This window comes from Montipora foliosa, chromosome 2 (genome assembly GCF_036669935.1).
Source record: "Montipora foliosa isolate CH-2021 chromosome 2, ASM3666993v2, whole genome shotgun sequence".
In the NCBI taxonomy this organism is placed as follows: Eukaryota; Metazoa; Cnidaria; class Anthozoa; order Scleractinia; family Acroporidae; genus Montipora; species Montipora foliosa.
Window position 1 is genome coordinate 4,203,904 of NC_090870.1, and position 14,354 is coordinate 4,218,257.

General features: G+C 41.2%; 1 protein-coding gene across 1 annotated transcript in view; it reads right to left on the bottom strand.

Moving 5' to 3' along the window:
• The window catches only part of LOC137992127 (protocadherin Fat 4-like), a 55,366-nt gene extending 46,138 nt beyond the window's left edge, over positions 1–9,228 (bottom strand). Inside the window, exons 1-3 of the mRNA XM_068837260.1 lie at positions 8,714–9,228; positions 812–1,001; positions 177–350 (exon numbers count right to left, since the gene is read on the bottom strand). Of these exons, the coding sequence (XP_068693361.1) occupies positions 177–350; positions 812–1,001; positions 8,714–9,171 (822 nt within the window). The 5' untranslated portion in view covers positions 9,172–9,228. The remainder of the gene's footprint in view (positions 1–176; positions 351–811; positions 1,002–8,713) is intronic.
• Between the last annotated feature and the right edge of the window lie 5,126 nt (positions 9,229–14,354).

Genomic DNA, 14,354 nt, shown 5'->3' on the forward strand with positions numbered 1-14,354 from the left:
GCTCTAGGAACCTATGAATTCTACTTGTTATTCAGTAAAGATCTTGCAAACTGCGCGGCTTTTATTTCCGTTAAAATCACGTTGTACGTTGGTCCTGAAAAGCCTCTAAAGGACTTCCTTCCTTCCTTCATTGTTTATTCAAACTAGTTCTGAAGAGATACAAATAGCCGAAATACCTTGCATGGTATGGGAACAGGAGTACACCGTGATGTTTCAGTCAGAGAAGGACACGCGGAACCACCACAACTGGGATTACGAGTAACACGTCTTGTTCTTCTCTTTGTACCACTGTTCACACTGCATCGACCGGTCGGAGCGGAACAAGATCCCCAGGATGTCCAACCGCTGACCTGTTAATAACAAGCAGGCGAGGACAAAGAATCGGTTTGACACGTGGAATTTTAGTCTGGGAGCTCCAGTAAGAGACGCGTTTGAGCCTGGGACGGAGACCGGAAGTTGGCATTTTTTACGCCAGAACAGTGGTCTCTCCCATATTTTAAGCTAATCCGGTCTGATTGAAAAAAACAACACTAATATTCTAAATGTGGCAGTGTCAAGACAAGTGAAAAGGAAAAATTCTCACTTCGTTGAAGATTAAGAAATTTAATGCGTATGTTCACAATCACAAATTTTCATTCTGTCTCTCTAAACGAAAATCATCGAGGGAGAACTGAAAACTATCATGCTAGACAGCAAATAAGAAATTAATTATTGCAAAGAAAACGTTCCGGCCGCCTATACGAGATCAGTATAAGCGACATAATTTTTCTTTATGCGGTTAATTAATACTGATAGGTATACTAATGCCTACCAGGCAGTCCCTTCGGCAACAAGGTCCACGGCAAGATTTGGTCTCCCTAAGTGTCGGACATGGTGTACCTCTGCAACGCGGTTGGGTCCTGACTGTCCTGGTCCGCGCTTGGTAGCCATTTTGCTCGCAAGCCGCAATACAGCTTCCCCAGCTCGACCAACTGTTTATAGCACAGTTCACGGGGCAGCACCTGGGAAAAAAAAAAAACAATCACAAGATTTCAAAGCTATAATGCGCTGTACCAAACCAAGAAACGCCATTATACATGGAAGAACAATCTCCCCTCGAGTTTGTTGGCTTTCTTTGGGGACTACTTTTTCCCATCTGTCGCCATTTCTTAATGAAGTTCAATCAGGATGTTTTTAGTATCCAGCGTGGAACAATTCTCCAATGCATTGTCGACTTGGCGAGCAAATTCCTTCTCGTGCGAGAGCTTGCTCAACCTACTTTTATCTTTCCACGCAGAAAATTGCCACAGTAAACTTTGAGGTTTGTTTATGTTTCTTCGTATGTTAAGCTTTGAGAAAATGCACTTGGAAAGTTGAAGAGCACTCAAGAAGTGGGATGTTCTTAACTCTTCTCAGACAATTTTTCTCTTGTTCTCCGAATTTTGTGTTTCAAGTGCATTCTCACTTGAATCATGAGCCCGAAATTGTTGTTGTAGTAGTTTGATTGATAGACTCATCCAACACCACTTACAGCACACATTGAATGTCTTGTTGGTGAAGTTCATTGTTTAAATAACTTACTTAAACACATGGCACATTGTATTCATGAATTCTCGTTTTCACACACTGACTGATCGCTACGCTTTCCGCTCGTGTCCTACCCGAAGCAGTAAGTTGGGAGCTTTAGCAACGACAACGGCGACGGCAACGAGAACGTCAAAAAATTGCACATTTAGTGGCCAAAAAGAATAGCTTTGCACGTTCTGCACGTGCGTGTTTCATTTTCGCCCATTTCTTTGCCGTCGTCAGCAAAACAACAACTTGAAATGGCCAAATTTGAGGTTTTACGGAGGGCGTCAGCACTTGGAGAGAAAGTTTCATTTTCTCCCCTAAATTAAGCGTGACTGGAATTTATGTTTTGAGATGACGTTCACGTTGCCGTTCCCGTCGTCGTTGCTAAAGTTCCCTAGTGAGCAAAATAACAACTCCGCAGTTCTGTTCAGCGCAAACGGTTGCGTTATCGCGATTGTAATCAGATCCACCGACCATTCAATCAATAAATTGAAATCACAATCTAGCGATTGGGGACACATCCAGGCCAGAACACCGTGCCCTGCTTGCCATTATCTAATAGTGTGTGAGATCATTAACGTCACACAGAGTTAATAGACCTCTCTACAGTTGTGTGCTTAGTTCCCTGGCCCTTAAATGAAAGTGAGGCTGGTGTTGACCTTGTTACGATACAGATCTCCCTCCTTTTGTTATGTTAATGATGTTGTTGTCATGCTAATTAGTAAGAATTTACATAAGAAAGGCAGTGAGGTTGCTATCAAAACAAGGTCAACTCCAGCCTCACTTTCATTCACAGGCCAGGTAACTAAGCACGCAACTGTAAAATGGACTATGAACAGTGGTCGCACGGTGAGATGGACCTTTACGGTCTTATAGTCTTTCAGATGACATTACAAAGCTCGGTTATTTAAAGAAACTGAGTGTCTGTCTGGCCGGAGAAAAACTCACGGCCTCCCGCACGCCAGTCCAATGCTGACCAAATCGGTGAGCCAAGGTTGATTAATATTCTTGATCAACTGTTTCCTCTTTCCTTGACAACTTCACGACAACTTCACCTGACACATCTCAATTTGCACTCGATATTCGGAGATATTGAGGACTGCAAACTTCCCGAAAACGCTTTCTTTAACACTTTAAGGGAATTCAAAACTAAAAACCGTTTTAAAGCCATGAACACCAATTCCAAAATGCGTTTCTTTCTTCAAGACAACTTAAAGTAATGATTCCGCCCCTTGCATGACGTAAACGCTGACATAAAATCCTTCTTAAAAAAGACCATTAGGAATTATTTTTTTGCTGAGAATCTAGCTATTAGCATTAACAAGTAAAGCCAAAAAAAACTTTGACCGTGTTTTTGCACACAGACTGAGCCGCCGTTTAGAAAAGGCGGTAACTTGGAGATGTTCCACGAGGACAATGGATACTTCTGTTAACAAGTTGTTATGTGATCGTTTGCTTTGTCCAAATTTGCGTGCGTGTAAAAAAACAGCGGAAGAAAGTGGGGATCAAGGAAGTTGCCATGAAGTAGCTTTCAGGCTTTATGGCATATAATATTGATTTTACTCGAGCACGTATTAAAAGGATAAGAAAAATAAAACACGGACCCGCTATCCAAACTAAACATCTCAAAAACGATGATAACGTGCACGTGACTTATATCACGAAGGTCGTGAAGCGATCGGCAACGGGTTGCAAATCCATTTTCCTGTATTAATTGCGTGGTGGATAATTTTTTAACCCTTTCTTAATGTTGAAGTTGCTTATGTAATGAGACTGTATTGAGTTTCCTCCTGAAACGTTCGTTCAACTGAACTGGTCATTTGAAATTAATAGCCCTTATGCGTGATGACATCTGACTACCTGATTCCACCACCAAGCCTTGAATTAGAAAATCAAACTTGAAAATTTTAGCACGAAGGCTAAATCCCAAACGAGCAAACTTGTAGACGATGTGAATAATTTTGTGCAAACAAGGTTTGGTTGTGAAATTAGCTGGTCAGACGTCATCACGCATAAGGCCTATTGCTGCAGATTGCATAAAACTCATGACAGAAATGCGGCAATCTCGCATTGTGCTCTGGAATTTGTACTTTGTCCCTTGATATCCGCTCCATTATTTGATTAAAATCTTGCAGATCCTATTTATAACAATCCTTTATGCTCTTAGCGCCCAAACCTCTGGCGGCGTCTCATTTCTTTGGTCAACGAAGACAGTGGACCGCTTCAGCTTAGAAAAATTAGAGATACGATTGGCAATACACTTCGGCCCCTGGTGCACAGGAAAGCGAAGCTCTGTGGGCGGCATTGGATTCTAGTTGACCTCTTCGGTCACTCATGACAACTTCTTAACCTTATGAAAGGTTAGTCCAAACTGTCCCTGTAACTTTGACAAGACCAGTCATTCAGCAGTTAGGCAGCACTCACTCGGCAGGTAGATTCTGTTCGTTCAGCACGTGGCAAAATATCATCCTGCCTTGTGCTAAAATTTTCCACATACGAGGTTGTAACTCAATATCCTTTTAAATTCATTTCATATTAAAAAAAGAGCCGCTCGTTTGTGGAACCTCATAAAAATGTCGATTACAAAGACTGCATTTTTTCAATGATTTCGCGAAATATTTTCTTTTTGCTCGAAAAACGATAACTTCCGATGCGGAAATGAATTTTCGTAACATGGTCCAGTATTGCAACATGAAATTCTGCTTGTAGCTCCAGGCAATGGTTACGTAAATACAATACAAAATGCTGCATTCAGTGCCAGGTAGCTAAGGGAATCGTAAGACAAGTGAACAGTTTTATGGACTGGACTTGGAATCTAAAGGAGACGTTTTACAGAAAGTATAGCTGAGAATTGTTCGACTTACAAGTCTGTATTTCAAAGCACAGAGAAAGTAAAGCTTAATTAGTTTCTAAAGTGAAAACGGTTAATAAATTAAGCCCACACTGGCCTCTCAACTTACACGCCTGTATTGCAGCTTTGCGTTTGGGTTTGTTTTCCCGGACAAGCTGAACCACCGCACGAAGGATACCGCGTAACACGCAAAGTGCGTTTTTGTGTAGAAATCCCACAACCGCTACACGAAGACCAAGCATTCCAACTCCATTGGCAGCTTATAGGACAGCACTGCGTGTTACAAAACCTGGTTTGTCTCAAAATAACGTTACAATTTCCACCGCATATCGCTTGAACAGCGATTCCTCTGGTGCGGTACTGTGTACCTCTGCCACACGACCTTGTGCAGGAACTCCATCGTTTACCATTCCAACTTTCCGGCGTACAGTTTCTGTAACAACGCCTTCGTCTTCTGCGACGCCATGAAGCGACGGATCCCAGAAATACACTCAAAACGAGAAGAACCGCAAAGAGCGAAGAGAGTTTCATAGAGACCAGAGGATGGAACCACTTACAAATCTAGAGAGCTGAATGGAGTAGTCGTTGCCATATATAGCGTCATCGTTCAATGGGTAATTCTAACTGTGGGAGGCACAAATCGCGCGGAAATATTGACCATATGCCCTAGCTTGACAAGTCGTTTGCAAATTATACAGATTTTGCAATGACTATACTATAATAGTTGACTATAGAGCCACTTTTTATTTTTTATTGCGAAATACCTATTTAAAGCAAAATATTGATTAAAGAAAAGAGGAAAATGGCATTTTTCGTTTGTTGCCTGGCATACATGACACTTTTTCTGAATGGAAGCCGCCTTAACTGTCATCACTCCATTATAAATGTTGCAACGAAATCATAGCCTGCGTCACAGACAGACAAAACCGCCGGTATAGTACCGGGATTTCGTGACGCATCCGGCTGCGACGCAGGCTACGAAATCACTGATCGCCAAGCTAAATAATTAACATCAAAACTAAACATTTTCAAAGTTAAGTGCTCATATCACCTATAATCTATAAAAGATTGTGTTTTCGGAAAATTTTACACTTCATCTTAATCTGCCAGTTTTACATATCTTCAAATTAAAAAGAAAAAATACGATTCTCTTTACCACAATTTAATGACTCGTGTATTCGAATTAGTCCAATACACGGCACCCCAGCTGAATACACTTTTCATTCAGATCAATCTAAAACACAACTTAGCAATATTTAGCGCACAGCTAAGACAGATACTTTTATACGGTGGTTTCCCTTACCCAAGTCAAAGTGTAAAAAGTATTTTACGTAGACGGTCGGTGGTCCAGGTTTTTTTTTTTTTCAAACCTCTCCCCAAAAAGAATAATAGAAAATAGAGATTGTTATCAAATCACTCCAATGAGTTCTGTAGTAATCTTGTACCTCTGCCAGACTGCTATTTTCATTAGTCTCTGTAACTTGTACAATCTTGTAGCTTCATCTATTGTTTCGTTCTCCAATCACATACCGCGTCTGGAAAGCTACAGGGAAGGGGCGAAGCGTCCATATACGCACGTACCCCCGTGCGTACAGCTCAAATCCGGGAATCCTTATTCCATGGAGGCATTAATTTTTTTTAGTCATTATAAAATCGGGCCAAGTTTTTTTAAATTTCGAATTAAACTGGTCTCTTTGTGTGTGAGTATTTCCAGTATCTTTTCATTAACCCATACAGGCCTGGCCAAACGGATCCAACATCATCCAACATTGTTGGACGCTATTGAGAAGTGTCGAAAGAGGTGACCAAACGAATGCAACCTGTTGGATCCAGAATTTTGGCCTCAAGAGTCTGGAACCAAAATCTAACCAGAATCCTTAGAAAACAAACTCTCGCCATGTTGGCATTTTCAAGTTCCTTATAAATTATCAATAGGGTCACTTTCTGTGATAGCAAGAGGACGGCTGTTCCAGAATCTGGGAATCGCAACAGCAAATGCCCGGTCTCCAAAGGTCTTGCATGGGGAGTAGCGTCCCGGGGTCTTGATCCTGCAGGTACATTGGCGCCATGCCCAAGAAGGGCTATCTGTTCGAAGAGAGATTGCTTCAGCTTTCGTCGCTCAGACATTCAAGACTTTGTGCGTTCACCATTCCGTAGCTTGAACTGACGTGGCAACGCGCGAAACAGATGCAACGAATTAACCATCACCATGGATACCGATAGCCGCAGCGCACGCGCGCGCGCAACACTGTTGAATGGGATGGCCGAACGAATGCAACATTGTTGTTCACACCTTATAATTAAAACAAAAGAAACGTTGGATGATGTTGAAGACGATGTTTGATGGAAATCAAACTTCGTTTAACAAAATAACACAAACAGCGGTGATAAACATAGTATTCCAACGCATTTTTTATTTCAGTTTAGTAATCAAGCTACGATGGCCTAAGAACAAGAGTTTATTCGTTCAACAACTTCCAACATCATACAGCATGGTGGCCAAACGAGTGCAACATGTTCGATTCGACAATGTTTGATGATGTTACACTAACATGTTCAGTGGACCCGTTTGGCCAGGCCTTAACAGCAAGAAACGTAATGGTGGACGAAAGCAAAAAAAAAACTCTACCCATGGAAGCCCCCACAAAGTATCAGTATTCAGTATCACCAGTCCCTCACTCAGTTCCCTGTTATTTTTTAAGGATATGTTATGATGATGATGATGATGATGATATTATAACAGAGTTTGCGACGTCTTGCCCTTTGCTTGTAATGTAAACCCCGTCTTTGTGTTGTAGCTTGTTGCAGAGAAAACTCGGCAGATGGGTAAAATAAACTTGCGACAATTAACTACCGTTACTGCATTTTTCTTCGCATTTATTTCATTGAATGTCCTTCGAAAATAGTTGGGAATGGCATTCCGAGACCCTAAATCTAAAACGTTTTTGGGTGAGCATGCCCCTAGACCCCCCTACTTTGGAGCACTTTCGTCGCTCGAAACATTCCTCGTGTGCGTACACCTTCAAAATCTTACGCTACGCCCCTGCAGGGTAGAGGTTCGATTTTTAGATGTGTCAGGATTTAATCGCTGCGACCAGTATATTTCCGTTTCTTGGTACTTATCGGTCTCGGGAATCACTAGTCTTAAAGATGGTTTGACTTTGAGATGGAAGTGAGTTCGAGTAGTGTTGGATCTGTTCCTCTTGTTCAGAAAATTCAACCTCCTTCCCAGGGCCCGCCCAACTATCAGCGGAGAAAAACCCTTGAAACGAAGAAGTGTTTTAGCAGCCTTACAATTCAAATCATGAATTCAAGGTAGAGGTTGGTTAATACATGACATTTTTTTGGCTCTCTTAAAATTGTTGGTACTCCTTATCCTGGCAAAATAAGGACTGAGCATTCTCAAAAATAAAAAATCGGGAAAGTATACCAAACTGGCTCACCCTTAGTCCAATCATAAAGCGCTTATGAGAGACAATTTAATAGATAGTCGCAATCCCTCACCATTTATACACTTATAGATATTGGAAAAAGACTTAAAGAGCAGTAACCCGTACAACTGCGTCAATTACGAGAATAATCCTTTGAAACTTGAAAGACAGGTTCACACAGGCAAGTCGAGTCCTGAAACTGAATCCCCTAAATTGACACTATTATTTATATTAAAACATCATTCCATGTATTTTTTCCTTCCTTCTCATTTTCCGAGAGCCCACCACGTGACCTGTAAATAACTGCCTACAAATAAGTGTTTTGCTGCAAATAATATTCTGCTTATGCGTAATTGAAACCACGCTCTTGTGTGAAAATAAAATAGAAAATCGCTTTCCTGAGCTTTCAGAAAGTGATTTAATTGTTGGGAATTGTGAAAAAACGAACTCAGTCCATCGAATGATAAGAAAATTTAATTATTGATCTCCTCGCCACTGACAAATCCCGATATTTTTCTCAAAAGTGCGGGCTATGGACGAAAGAGCGGAAAAATCATCCTCGCACTTATCTCATTTCTCTCAATTTCACTTATTTTAGGCAAACACAAACCAGCACAACCAGCTTTTGAAAAATCAACACTGAAGCAGGAAGTATTAACTTTCTTTTATAAACGAAAGACATCACCTTGTCGAATATAGAAAATGCAGAGAAAGGGAATCATTAAGCTGAACATTAAATTAAAATAACCATAGGCAAATTTGAGAATTTTGTTTAAGATTTGCTCTCCTTACCCCAGAAATACGTTGTACTTCATTTAAAATTAAGGCCGGGTATTTTCAGGTATCAGGAGAAAACAAGGAAGTATAATGACCAACTTACACCCCAGTGTTACAACTTCGCGTCTGAGTCCGAGTGCTTGGACAACTGGTTCCACCACAACTAGGGTTTCGCAGAATTCTCATTGTTCGACGTTGCGTCGACATTCCGCAGCCTGAACAAGAGCTCCAGGAATTCCACGTATACGAGCAACTTACGGGACAGCATCTATTGTAACAGCGCGCATATCTCCTTCTTTGAGAGCTCCAAGAAGATGGACAACTTGTTCCACCACACCTCGGATGGGTTTGAATACCCCTTTGCTGGAGAACTGTTCCATATCCACAAGTTCGGGAGCATGATCCGGCGTTTGTCCACGAACTCTGAAGAACGCAATTTTGTCTTGCACAATACCGTCTGCGGCGTCGCCGTCGCCGTCGCCAGCCCCACGATCCCAGGGGACCCATTAAAAGAGTCAAAGACACGAAAAGAACCAAAAACGCATAAAACGGTTTCTTCATGATGAACTGTTAACGAACGAAGTAAAGTGCGCAACGAAAAAGGAAGTTAAACTCGATACTCTTTATGTTAGTTTCACGGTTAAACATGTCCCCCCACCTTTGACCTTAGGGGTTCAAATTTGACGAAAGATTAAGGCTCACCACAGGATACCATAGGGTTAAAACATACGTAAATTCTTCGAGTGCTGGGGTTTGTACACTCACTGTAAATCATACAACAATTGTAACGAGACCAACAATTTCTCTTCGCATTCTTACACGACAAGGCTCCCCAAACACGGCTAATGAGACTCAAGTACGCTGGGACCTTTATTGTCAGTAGGGATTTAGTTGCGAAATTAATTAATAGCATTGGGGTAAAATAAACTGGATGTCACTCTTGGTTAAGTTTTTGGCTTTCACTAAGTAGGCGGTTGCTTGAACTGTTTTTGCAAGATTAGATGAATACCAAGCGAATGTCGTAAACTTCCGCGAGATTTCCGTCAAGAGATGGTTTGCAACCAATCTCTGAACACACGGATAACAATGTTGCAATGTACAACTGCTGGTGGACGAACAAAAGGAGCTAATTTTTCACCCACCAACATGGCGCAGATGACGTAACGTGAAAAACCACCCGTAGGCAGCTTAACCAAAGACAATGGCAATGATCACGACAACGTTGTCTATTTCTATGTCGCTCGGCGAGGAAAGTATGTCTCAACATTCCAGGAATAAAATTGGCATGAACGTTGAGGGTGTTTGGGAGAAAATTGAAAATGTATCGTCAAATGCTTCATTTTTTTAGTATCCTCCATACAATTTCAAATTTGGTCATTTCACATCGTTGTCTTCGTTGCGAGGACACGAACAGCAAACAAAGGTACCAAAATGTAAAACGTACGTGCTAGGAGTGTAGAGCTATTTTTTTTTCTGATCAATTAAGGCTAATTCTCATAGTTGTCGTCACCCTCCCTGCTTACTTAGCTATTGTAGCTCCCTAATAATTTTCGGCCGACCACCGACACGCGTTTTGCGCGCGAAAGAAAAACAACAAGTGTAGCGACAAGTTATAGAGATCACGTTCGACAAACAAGATTCTGGTTGTTACATAGATGAGTAAATCGTATTAGCAAGGCACAGGATTTGCGAAATACCGAAATGGTTGTTTTCTTGCGCAAGAGTACTCTATTTGTTTTGATATTTGATCATCCCTCTCCAACTGACGACAAAAGGATGACATGACTTTTCTCATCTTCGAATGATTTTATAAAATTCGTATTAGTTACAAAAGTGACCTTAAGAGGTCATTAAAGGACTACCTAATATTGTTAGCTTCAACATAAATGTAAATTTCTACCAAATTTAACAGGGAAATTAATATAATTAGAGAACAAACAAATGAATCCCCACGTTCCCATAAACTTAGCATGATGGATAACACTTTTATAGCAAGATTTAGTAGTATTGAAAATCTAAAAATCTAAGTCGATCATTGCGTGTCTAAGTGGAGCTCTGGTTTGTCATGGAAACTGTTGGAGTTTGAAATGCGGAGTTCAGCATCTTTGTGGGCTTAATTTAATGTTGCGTACGATAATTTTCAGATTTTCGCTTGTCTTATGTAGAATAAACCCGTGGAGACTTGCTAGGGGTCTGGTCCAAACGCCGAGATAAAGAACACTCCACCCACTTTTTTGCCCAGTCCTCCTCTCCCCTGCTCATTGGAGGTCACGCGATTTAGAGACGGTGTCGATTTTCTAGCGCGAGTTGTACCAGGCACTTTTGAGTGTTTTAAAAAATCTCTTATTCTGATCGACATGCATGGGCAAAGCAACTTTGAGGTGGACAAAAATGCTTTGCACGCAAGTGTAAATACTTACAGAGAATCCAAAAAAAAAAAGAAAAATATATATATATATATATATTTGAGAGACTTGCCGACTCCGTTTAAACCATTTCTTAAGCAGTTCTCGGTTGCGTTCTGAGATCAGCTTCCATTTTCTGTAAACTACTCAAAAAATAGAGAAATTTAGAATGGTGTTTTCAGTAAACGGCATAGACTAGACTGAACTGAACTTGCATTATATTAGTTTATTTCTTACTTGTTGGCCCGAGATATCGAACAATTTTCTGAGTAGAGGAGCGAGATAATTTAGAAAGAGAATTTGCGTGCTTTTATCACAAGAACTGCAGCCTGCCGTTTACCGGTGTCGATTCACGTAAAATCGATGCTAATGATAAGTTGCAATACTCAAGAGATCGTTTTCATAAGTCCGTGAGAATACTGTTGCAAATTTGTTTGATTGCAGGCGTCATTCTCTCTTGCATGGTATTCGTTTAACCGTGATTTTTAAAAGACGGAAACGTCAACTAGAGAGAGAAGATTCTTCCTTCTTCATTTCTCTCCCCTCCCTTCCCCTCCCAAATGACCAGGTATTCGTTCCCTCCCCTCCCTTTCTTATCCCTAAAATCCATGCGTTGATTGCGTGAATATTTCAGTCAAAAAACGATACAAGCCTGTAACTGTTGATGCTGATGAAAGTGGGTTATTGACAGTCGTGCACAAAGTCTCTTATCTTTACCACACTCTAATGCTAATTGGCTCTTTAAATAGGGGCGGAAGACCCTTGATGATTACCAGAGGGAGCTATTAGTGCCGCATGCTTCCTTTATTATAGTTTCTAGTAAGTCCGATCTCAAGGATCTTAAGAATTCTGTCGAGCAACGATCCCAGCTCGTGCATCATCTACTTGACTAGTACTGAAAAAAGGTCATAAAACCTACTAATTCCTAATCTCAATGACCTTCCTCTTTTTCACAAACGTGTTCCTCGAGTGCTCTTGATTTCCGCCAGGGGAAAGTCATTGATTTTACGAAATATCCATTATGCACTTTTGTGTCTGTTTATATAAACTAACGTTATGTATAACTTTACATCTCGGCAAAGAAGTTGCAATGGGGAGTAGCGTCCAGGGGTCTTGACTTCCAAAAGATCCTGCAGATACATTGGCGCCATGCCCAAGAAGGGCTATCTGTTCGAAGAGAGATTGCTTCAGCTTTCGTCGCTCAGACATTCAAGACTTTGTGCGTTCACCATTCCGTAGCTTGAACTGACGTGGCAACGCGCGAAACAGATGCAACGAATTAACCATCACCATGGATACCGATAGCCGCAGCGCACGCGCGCGTGCAACACTGTTGAATGGGATGGCCGAACGAATGCAACACTGTTGTTCACAACTTAGAACAAAAGAAACGTTGGATGATGTTGAAGACGATGTTTGATGGAAATCACACTTCGTTCAACAACTTCCAACATCATACAGCATGGTGGCCAAACGAGTGCAACATGTTCGATTCAACAATGTTGGATGATGTTACACTAGCATGTTCAGTAAACCCGTTTGGCCAGACCTTAACAGCAAGAAACTTAATAGTGGACGAAAGCAAAAAAAAAAAAAAACTCTACCCTTCGAAGCCCTCACACAGTGTCAGTCTTCAGTATCACCAGTCCCCCAGTTCCCTGTTATTTTTTCAGGATATGTTATGATAATTACGATGATGATGTTATAACAGAGTTTGCGACGTCTTGCCCTTTGCTTGTACTGTGAACCCCTTGTTTGTGTTGTAGCTTGTTGCAGAGAAAACTCGGCAGATGGGTAAAAGAAACAATTAACTACCGTGACTGCATTTTTCTTCGCATTTATTTCATTGAATGTCCTTCGAAAATAGTCGGGAATGGCATTCCGAGACTCTAAATTTCAAAATTTTCTAGGTGCACATGCCTCCAGACTCCCCTGCTTTGGAGCACCGTCGTCGCTCGAAACATTCTTCGTGTGCGGACACCTTCAAAATCTCACGCCGCCCCTGCAGGGTCTCATGTCACGTCATATCTATTGAGCGAAGGTTCGAGTTTTAGATGTGTCAGGATTTAATCGCTGCCACCAGTACATTTCATTTCTTGGTACTTATCGGTCTCGGGAATCACTAGTCGTTTATGAGAGACAATTTAATAGATAGTTCCAATCCCGCACCCATTTATACACTTTTATCAATATATTGGAAAAAGACTTAAAGAGCTGTAACCCGTATAACTGCGTCAATTACGAGAATAATCCTTTGAAACTCGAAAGACAGGTTCACACAGGCAAGTCGAGTCCTGAAACTGAATCCCCTAAATTGACACTATTATTTATATTAAAACATCATTCCATGTATTTTTTTCTTCCTTTTCGTTTTCCGAGAGCCCACCACGTGACCTGCAAATAACTGCCTACAAAGAAGTGTTTTGCTGCAAATAATATTCTGCTTATGCGTAATTGAAACCACGCTCTTGTGTGAAAATAGCAGATCGCTTTCCTGAGCTTTCAGAAAGTGATTTAATTGTTGGGAATTGTGAAAAAACGAACTCAGTCCATCGAATGATAAGAAAATTATTGATCTCCTCGCCACTGACAAATCCCGATATTTTTCTCAAAAGTGCGGGCTATGGACGAAAGAGCGGAAAAATCATCCTCGCACTTATCTCATTTCTCTCAATTTCACTTATTTTAGGCAAACACAAACCAGCACAACCAGCTTTTGAAAAATCAACACTGAAGCAGGAAGTTTTATAAACGAAAGACAACACCTTGTCGAATATAGAAAATGCTGAGAAAGGGAATCATTAAGCTGAACATTAAATTAAAATAACCATAGACAAATTTGAGAATTTTGTTTAAGATTTGCTCTCCTTACCCCAGAAATACGTTGTACTTCATTTAAAATTAAGGCCGGGTATTTTCAGGTATCAGGAGAAAACAAGGAACTATAATGACCAACTTACACCCCAGTGTTACAACTTCGCGTCTGAGTCCGAGTGCTTGGACAACTGGTTCCACCACAACTAGGGTTTCGCAGAATTCTCATTGTTCGACGTTGCGTCGACATTCCGCAGCCTGAACAAGAGCTCCAGGAATTCCACGTATACGAGCAACTTACGGGACAGCATCTATTGTAACAGCGCGCATATCTCCTTCTTTGAGAGCTCCAAGAAGATGGACAACTTGTTCCACCACACCTCGGATGGGTTTGAATACCCCTTTGCTGGAGAACTGTTCCATATCCACAAGTTCGGGAGCATGATCCGGCGTTTGTCCACGAACTCTGAAGAACGCAATTTTGTCTTGCACAATACCGTCTGCGGCGTCGCCGTCGCCGTCGCC